This window comes from Halichoeres trimaculatus, unplaced genomic scaffold, assembly GCF_033239565.1.
Source record: "Halichoeres trimaculatus isolate MK-OKI-2021-1 unplaced genomic scaffold, fHalTri1.1 fHalTri1_scaffold_14, whole genome shotgun sequence".
NCBI lineage: Eukaryota > Metazoa > Chordata > Actinopteri > Labriformes > Labridae > Halichoeres > Halichoeres trimaculatus.
In genome coordinates, this window is record NW_027437192.1 from 13,142,532 (window position 1) to 13,152,241 (window position 9,710).

A 9,710-nucleotide genomic window follows, 5' to 3' on the forward strand; every position below is an offset into this window, starting at 1 on the left:
AAGTGACGACATGGACCTGTCCTTTCATCCATCGTTATTGGGATCTATCTCCACTAAGATGGAAAAGCTAGCTGTGCTAACCCAGCAACAGAGGGAATACCAGAAGGCAGAGTAGCATCATGCCATTCTCAGACATGGCTAACAGAGCTGACATCAGACACCAACGCAACATTGGAAGAGCTTCACCTGCTGTGAGCAGAAAGGGTCCAGGAGACAGAGATGGAGCATGACCGGAGAAGCTCAGTCCTGGACCCTGTGGAGGTGGAGGCTGGCTGAACTAGAGAATGATGGACAAGCTGTCATCATCTATTTTCTTATGGACCTTTTTGCACTTTCTATACACTTTCTTACTTTTGTTTTCTTGATTGCTGCTGTGACTTCAATTTTGTTGTACTTGTTACAATGACAATAAAGTTCTGTTCTATTCCATTCCATTCTATTCTATTGTATTCTATAATCACTCATGATGGGCTGAATCAGATTGCTTACCATGTCATTAATCTGTGTGCGTTTGTGTGTGTGTTTACACAACTTGAGTGAGACTGAGCCTTATGGGAAAACTGAGTGCGACTCATTTTGCTGTGACTGTCCTCACAGTGATGGAGTATTCCCGTTCGTCTTGGAGAAGGGCCAGGCATACACGGTATCACTGAGTAAATGTTGGTGGAGCACACACACACTGAACCAGGAACTGCCTTTGGACACACAACTGAAGCTCACGAATTAAGTGTTCACAATGTACGATCAGATTGTCAGTCATGACCTGATTTGATAAATAAGGGTGTAGCATGGAAAACTGTTGATAACTGCTGTTTTCTATGTTTGCCAAGAGCAATCAGGAAAAAAAAGTCCATGAGAAAGAGTATCATGCCAGCAACCAACCACTTAGGAACGGCTAATCAGGCCATTATCAGCTCTTGTGCCCCCATATGTACCGCAGGGCTAATCAGCTGCGTGGATCACAAGTTGGGTCAGAGGCAATCTCAAATCAAACACTGTTTGCTTGACCTGAGAAAGTTGCCAGAAATAGATTTTGCATTTGACGCAACAACACAATCAGAGATGACACACTGGAATGCCAATATTACACCATCGTGGGATCAATATGAAAGCACAAAGGTGGGATGATGGTGAAGAGGGATTACAGCACTGTTGCGGACTTGCAATATTAAAAGTGCTTCGGATATAGATGGTGGGGCTTCAAGGAAAAAAGGTTTGGAAACTGCTCTAAAACATAAAACGCAGAAAGTATGATATATCGTGCAAAATACATCACTTCCTTGATGTCTTATGGATGAGTTCTGTCTGTGTTGGAAGTATGTTTTAGGTTCATTCTTTAAAATTCTTTAAATTTTTCATTTGGAGCACAAAAGGAAAGAAAGAAAAACAAATTTATGGCTTTCATTTGTTCAGATCGACTCTAAAAGCCACCACTTAACTCTAGAAGTGCTAGTTAAAGAAAATTAATGCTAACTGCCAGAGCACATCAGGTCAAAGATGCTTCAGCTGCCATCTCAAATCTATCACGGCAGTTGAAAACCGCAGGCAGGTCAAATGTGTGCAGAAAGTTAAAGCTGTTCATTAACTGCGAGCTGTCGAAACAATCATCCGCCATGACTGACAGAAGAAAACCCTCACAGCATCAGGGGTAACTGATGCCTTCACACTGCTATACTGAAGTACAAAAAATAAGAGACTCTGACTTAACAATAGAAAAACTTGGTCACATTTTCAAATTTAGATAAAAGCCAACAAGCACCTTCTTCTAATATAATCTTTGGCTAGGAACCATCTTTGAGACAATAAGCAATACAAATAATAACGCAAATCTGGCCATATTTAAAGTTCAAAACAACACATTTGATGACTAATTGGCCACAGCGAGACAACAGGTAGCGCAAGCTTTGAACTATTTAATGTTAGCTTACTATGAAAGTCTGTAAAAAGTGGAAATAGGAATGAAATGGCCTTGTCATAAATCTTAACAACATACATAATGACGTGTTAAGTTTAGGTATCAGCTAGCATTTTTTTCTTACAGCTAATATGGCTGTCAGCTAGCTAGAATGGGACTAGCCATCTGACAGCCCCTTCTTTGATTGATTGTAAAGAAGCCCTTGCTAATAAAGTCTGTGTGTCCACAACACAGTTAGCTAGATTTTACTGCCCATGAGTAAGACAAGCAGCAGTGTTGAGGCCTCATGGTTTCTATTTTACATAAAATGGATGCAGTGTGAACAGGAAGTGAACTTTGCTAAGCGAAACCATGCAATGCAATAGACAATAACACAGACTGTGTGATCCATGTACATAGTCTCTCTAACGTCATCTGTCTTGGAGCAAAGACTTAAAGCTCATCGCCATATTGGGAATGATGACTCAACCAAATTGGTCGACTTAGTAAAAGGTACAAAGGTGGAGCTGAGGCAGGTTTTGAGCCTTATTGCTTGAGCTAAAGAGTGGCGCCCTCCACTCAGTGAGCTCTAATATTGATCATACAAAACTCTTAAACCAAAATTCTAATAAACTAAGCAATGAGAAAATTGAAGCAGTGAATTTATTCATCTATTTTGCTGTGGAGATTGGCTTATTTTAACTGGTATTTATTTGGTTTCTGATACTTCCAGAGCCAGCCTTCAAGTGGCCGCTGGAGGACCTGCAGCTTTGAACACTTCAGCTTAAGTTTTTTCTACTTAGGCCTATTCAACAAGTAGGGATGGGTTCATGTGAAATCAAATGGTACCATGTTTAGGTACCTTGTGTCATCCTTGTGACTGTGAGGGAGTGGAAGAGTACGCAATTTTCCACACTGGACATGAACACAGCATTGCAAGTTTACACATTGAGAAATAAATATGTTAAACTTTTAGAAAAAAACTTCTAGATTACATTATGAAACAAATTTATTACCACATATACACACAAAAGTACAGGAAATTTGTACAGTTGAGTACCAATACCAGTATGGGCATTGGTACCGTATCATTTAAAATGTGAAAGGTACCCATCCTTACCAACAAGTGGTTAAATAATATTATTTGCTTCTGTAGGGAGTCCATAATAGGCTCTCAAATGTGACTACACTACCAGTCATAGACAAACTAACCAGAAGACAAACTAGCTCCACTAAAAGCAACAACACTGAAAAGATGGAGGCACTAATGCAAAAGTTGAGCCAAAAAGGGACAAGTGACACTTCTGACTGTGTTCAGAGACACTTTAGAGCTATGTTTAGAAGCAGCACTGTCATCAAGTAAATATATAAAGTGCACAGAAGTGGTAGAGCTTCAGTATTTGAAAGCAGAGGTGGGTGGTGGGTTAAAGAGGCAGGGCCAGTGTAGGCGCCAGGGGGCCATGGGAAAGAACCTGATATCAGCGTGGAAAAAAATGGCAGATTTCTTTCAGAGGAACTGAATAAGAATTGACAGCAGCTTCACTGAGACATTTTGAGGCTAATGGATCCTGATTTTTAAAATATGAATATCATCAAAGCGTATTTAACAACCTAAATGAACAAAAAAATGCAGTCTCTTCATCACGTGCGGCTCCCAGCATTCCCACTTCCCTCCTTCCTGTCCTTCTGCCTGCCTGCTTGTGTTTGTGTGTGTGTATGTGTGTGTGTGTGTGTGAGCTAGCCAAGGGTAGTGTAGCCTAGTTACCATAGGAACATGATCGTAGCTTGTGCACTGCTCTCCATCAAACTACCTTCATTTTTCACTAATGTGTTCAGAAAGATTATTGTGAGCTTTGAAAATGAACAGACAATAATTAAACAGCTAAAAATGGTCTAAATCAATATCAAGCAGCGATTTCAAGCACTTCACACATTTTTCTCTGAGATGATTTTTCTGTATTATCTCACCACACAGAACACAGTGGAAAGAAATGAGTGTGTGTGTTTTAATATGATACCACCTCTTGTTTGTTTTCCAAAGCCGTGTGATGTGTTGGTCTTAATGTTTTAAATGCAAGCACAGATTTACAAGCTGCGCTAACAATCTGAAAATTATTTCTTTTCCTTCCCCTGAAGGGAGAAGTAATGTCTGCTTTCATCTGGAGAAGTGAAGAGCGCATACTGAGGAGGAAGACTCTGAGAGTATCAAAGCTAGAGTAAAAGGCAAATGGCGCTATCAAACCTTGAGGATGTCAAAATAAAACTCTGGCAGTGTGACAAAGCAGGGCTCAGAGGGTGAGAGATTCTCCGCTGGAGGACTGAGCAGTAAAATACCCTCAATATATGGAGGCACTACTGTAAAGATTTCATAGCGGTAAAAAGCCACGTCAGAGAGAAAGCACAGGACATCACAGCTGAGGCTGGAGTGCGAGTTAAACCGCCTATTAACTGTTAGCTTCAGTAGCGTTGGTGGGGGCAACATAGAAAAACATAGATATAACAGAGAAAAGTCATGTTGGAGCGAGACAGACTGGAGAATAAGCTGCAGGTAAGTTAGATGACAGGAGGGTAAAAGTAGACTTCCACCAAAGTGGGGCCGGACTGACTCACTTGGGGTTAAAACTCCAGGTCCGCCACAGCAAACCTCCGCTTGACCAACCAACCCAAACTGAGTTTGATGCGGCAGCCACGACTTTGAAGATGTGTCCATGCAGCTATATGGCACAGACACAAGGTTTTCTTTCTTAGGCTTTAAGAGAAGTGGACCAATAGTCACATGCAACAACAAAGTCCAGATTTTATCATTATTGTACAATGAAATTAAAACGTCATTGACATAAAAGATGAAACAAAACATGGACACATCAATCTATATTTGTGTTCTCTGACTGAAGAAGAAATGTAGCTCATGGCTAAAACTGTCATGAATTGAGTTGCAAATTTCATCTTCAGCAGTAAAACAAGCATCTTAAGATTCTGAACACATCCTAAAAGCAACAGCATCTGCTTCTCAACAACCTATTTTTTCAAAAATCATCTGGGATTTAAATCTTTATGCTATGATAACATATAAGAAGCACAAAATCACTTGAGAACCATAACATTCTTATGTTACCAAAGGGCCCTGGCCAGGGAAACTACACATTATCAACTCCTGTCAACTGAAGATGGGTGCCTCTCATAGCCTTGCGGGCTAAATGTCATGGTGCTGCTTAACCACAAGCTGTTGCTATGATTAATTGATTAGCATTCCCACTGACACATCAGTTTGTTTTTTCTCATTTGTTCTTCTCTGATTGAAATTTTAGCTCATCCTGGCATTAATTTGCCAAAATGTATCAAAAGTACTGACTCTTGTGAATTCTTCTAAGATAGTTAGTATGTAAGTCTTACTTTTTGCTTTAATACAATTTTAGGCAACAACAGTAAGGCTGTGATATATGTTGCCTAACTGAGGAAATAGTTTAATAGACAGAGGTAGATTGTTGTTAGGCTGCTTTAAATGACAACAGGCTCAGGATGGAAAAGAAGCACTAGAGGAGTAAAATTATTTCATGCTTTGGTTGCTCAACAGAAATGAGAAGGGAAAAGAAAAATTCATAGCCCAGAGCAAGGAAAACATTTTGAGAAGGTTGCAGGACATGAGCGCTCTGCATTTTTTTTTCCTTCAGAGAAAATTCAGACTGTCAAAGCCTTTCTGTCCTTGGCAGGGACAGAAAGCTCCCACCATGCGTTGCATTGAAGATGGCTGAGGAGCAGCAGAATTATGACAGAAAAACTTGGTGTTGGAGTCGAATCCGCTCAATGCCGGCTGTCAGGCTCCCAGATGACAACTGTGGCAGAGCTGCAAGGAGTCCAGATTCTCCACAGATCAGGAGGAACCAAAAAAGATTAGATGTCCACGAATCTTGCCCTTCCATTCCAGCTAAACCAACAGTTTCCCTGAGAAGTGTATATGATGCTTTATATCTTACAGGCATTTCATACTGAAGAGGAAGAGGAAATTCTGCAAGGACCAATGAGTCAGAGTGGGACGGATTTATCTCTTTCTGACAAGTGTGCAGTCCCATAGTTGCAGACATTTCATTATTTCCCCTACAGGGTGTTTTGAATGCTAATATGGGGACAATCTGTAAGACAATTCAGCATCAGAGAGTGTTGAAAAATCAAGAATGGTATGCAGGTCTGACCAACCGGAAATCACACATCCCTGTGGAAATCCAGTAAAAGAGGGACACTCTTTGATAACAAGGTGTGGATGGTGGTTATTGACACTTATCCTTTAGAAAAACTGAACTAGACCTTTCCAGAAGGGGCATGATTTTTTGTTGGAGTCGATGAGAGTCAATCAAACTGGTCTTTCAATGACAGTACCTGGTCTTTGCAGGGAGCTGATTTAAAATTCTCTTTTAATATTGACACAAATAAATAATAAATTCACCAGCGTGGGGTAACTTGTGATATTATATCCTAGACAATCTGGTGTCCATTAGTCAATGACACCTTGTTTGGAGCTTTACGCATGTGAGGCATCACCACACTGACTTCAGTGCAGGTTTAAATGCAATTATAATGAAACTTTTGATATGTATGAAGCAGATTAATGAGAAAAAACTTAAAGCTTACTGCTCATTAGGAAATCTGTGTGTAATCATCACTTCATCTGTGGGAAAGCTCCATAAATGGTCTGATCAAATCACCATAAGCCCACTGGAAGTGGAGAAGGCAGTGTCACAGTCCAGCAAAGCTAATCTGAACAAGAGCTTATTTTGCATCTGTGCCAAATTCCCTTAACAGCCTGTAAAGATTATTTCCAATGAAAAAAACTGACAAAGTAGTTCCCAAAAGAAAAACCAGAAAAAAAAACACATTTTTCATTGTTTTACTTCTTTTTACCAGTGTCATAATGTCCCACTTTCACTGAACTTCTCACAGAGGACATTTGGCCTGCAATGCATCACAGACACTGAACCTGAGCACCTGATAGTGACTTTCATTGTAACACAATACACACCTCACTGCTTGTGCTGAAGAAAAAAAAACACCCCTGCTTCAAAGTGGACAATCAGCTTTAGCAACTTGACCAGTGTAAGACATTCATACATTTCATGTTCTGTGGGATATGTCACTTTACTTTCTGCATGCAAACACTTACCCAGAATAATAGGACTTCCTGGAGATGAAATCTTGAAAGCTTATAACATCTGTGGGTGCAGACGGACTCCAGTAGGCCTCCGGGGCACTTAGGAGGGGGTTGAGGTTCCAGGTACTTTTTGGGACAAAGGTAGACTCAGTTTGTGCAGACCTGAGAGACTGTTTCCAAATAAAAGGCCGGCGTTGTCCTCTGTGAGAGACAGATGTGTGTCAATCATAAGGGCCAATTTTCTGTGTTCAACATGGGCAGCACTTCCCTTCCTGCTCTCACCTATGCTGTAGTTTGTACATACATGCCTCTGTCAGGTGTACTCTGGGCTCCCGTCACCTTCTGCTCAGTCCATCACTGGAGCCAAGGCTTCCCTCTCGGCTCCGTTGTGCAGCTCAGCAGCTCTCCTCTGCTTCTCCTCCTGCCTCTCTTCTTTCTCAGCTCTCTGTCCTCCAACTATGGTAAAATCCTGGATCTCAGTGCAGCTTCCTCGGTAATAAAGACAATCTCTTCTGAAGATGGGTTTTGTCATCTTAATTGTTTGTCCTGGGCACGTGTGACTCCAAACAGCCCCTGCTTCGCTTTACGACCAGGGAAAAATATCAACTGTTAGCGCGTTGGGTTTAACGATCTATCGAGCCAATTAGTTTATTCTGTGTCACTTATCTGGACATTTAAAACACTCTGCAGAGATTAACGACGCACTGACAGATTCTGTATTGTTTCACCTGTGAGCTGCACGTGAATCATGCTGATTGCTAATAAAATCATCAAGGTGATAAGCCTGTAGGCTAAACCAACTCTAACCACAGAAACCTACTGCACATCACGCGCAGCAAAACCAGAAAAAGCGTAAAAAATAATTGTCCAATAAAGGTATTTACGTGCAAAAGCCCGAAAATGCGCGGCAGCATCTGATAAATATTGGATTTTGGCACATTTTAACGTGCTCTTTTCGCTTCCAGCTCGGGTGATTTAATCTTGAAAGCGTCTGTAGTTCACCCTGCGTGACATAACGACGTCCCCACAATCCAGAAATTCATAGCGATGATGAGCGAGTGGAGGGGGGGAATCCGGTGCCAAAATTGCCGCGGTGTCCTTTGCGCTCGTGCAGTCCGTCCGTCACACCTAATTTTGTTTCAGCAGCAGCAGAGCATTAAGAAAAAAAGAGATGCTCGGTAAAAAGGGAGAAATCTCTCCCATGAGGGTGGAGATAGCGCGCGAGATGGACAGAAACAGAAACCAACGCCTCCAAAGGCAGGCGAGTCCGCCCCGCGCTCAACCATCTCTGGAGTTTGTAACATCCGAAAATAACGCGCAGCGATGACGGCCGGACGCCCACTGAGCCTGGTGATTAACACAGGAGTGAGGCTGGGGAGTGGGCTATATGACCAAGTTCAGATGAGTTACTTCTTGAAAATGGTGGGTTTTAATCTCTCTGCAGGAGGATGATATGCCTGTAACAAGGATCAAGTTTGTACGCCAGGAAAGTGGTCATGCATGATGAGAAAAAGTTGTTGGGCTTTTAGTTTGGGAAATTTTTACAACACGCAAAAATAAAAACTACTGCAAAAAAAAATGTTAGATACATTTTCACGTCCCATTGCAGCTATTTTGCAGGAGCAGATCCAGGGGTTAGCAAGAGGTGGCCATTGCCCTCCCATAAAATTGGAATATTCACCCCAATCATCTTTTTCCTTTGCACATTTTTATTTTATACATTTTATGTTCATATATATTTCTTTTTATCTTAGTAACTTCACAGTGCAATGTTCTTTGCTCCCAAATAATGATTGGCTGTTTGCCTTGTCAGGGGCGGGACTTAAGTTAAGTTAGCTAGTTGGACTTTCATGCAACAGGCTGCCTTGAATACTTTAAATGGGGACTCTAAACCCACATCTTTCATTTATTCTTTCAAGATTTGAGCTGAAAAAGTTAAAGTTTTACCACTTTGCTGCAAAAATAAAACAAGAAACTGACTTATTTTGAACCTTTAATGTTGGTAGTATGAGCGGTAATAAAAGGTGTAAATATTTGAATGCTTTTCATTTTTCCTGCACACATACTTGTTGCCATCCCTGCAGAGGTGAGTGCCCAACTCTGGTCACCCCAGTCACAAGATTCTGACTCAGCACCTGAACGGAAACAAAAGGGGAAACGTGGGCAAAAATAGCTTATTCTTTGTCAGCTGGACCTGCCACAGCTTACCTCTTAACAGGATCCCCAGGCACCTTAAAAAGCCCCAAATCCAGCATAGGGAACCTCTAAGGTACCTGTAACTCCATAAAGTGGGAAAATGTGCATTACTGAAGCAACAACTTAAGTAACCTTGCTTTAGTTCCCACTTAGTTCAAAACCCTGAGGCCCTTAAGAGTTTCTAAATCTTGTTTGTTGTTTGTTTTAGGAGCTTCATTATTTCAGTACACAGCAATCACACTCCCAAAATAATTAGCAATATTTACGAACAAATATATTGCTTCAGACAGATTAATCAAGCCTTGAATAAATCAGATTAACATGTAGCACAGAGGACACTCAGGCCCTTCAAATCAGCCACAGACACACACTGAAATAAAGGTTTTGACATAAGCACAAAAGATTAGAAGAGTCAATGATTCCCCCTGTTTGTGTTAATGATTAACATCAGTCAAGATTGAGTGAGACATGAGGGGA

General features: G+C 41.2%; 1 protein-coding gene across 5 annotated transcripts in view; it reads right to left on the reverse strand.

Moving 5' to 3' along the window:
* syngap1a (synaptic Ras GTPase activating protein 1a) overlaps nt 1-8,356 on the reverse strand; it is a 43,071-nt gene extending 34,715 nt beyond the window's left edge. The window contains exons 1-3 of one of the 5 annotated variants that reach the window (XM_074686282.1): nt 7,320-8,356; nt 7,050-7,238; nt 4,505-4,608 (exon numbers count right to left, since the gene is read on the reverse strand). In XM_074686282.1, the coding sequence (XP_074542383.1) occupies nt 4,505-4,608; nt 7,050-7,238; nt 7,320-7,339 (313 nt within the window). In that variant the 5' untranslated portion in view covers nt 7,340-8,356. The remainder of the gene's footprint in view (nt 1-4,504; nt 4,609-7,049; nt 7,239-7,319) is intronic. The other 4 variants (XM_074686280.1, XM_074686283.1, XM_074686281.1 and 1 more) reach the window with 4 other exon arrangements.
* Nucleotides 8,357-9,710: the final 1,354 nt, after the last annotated feature.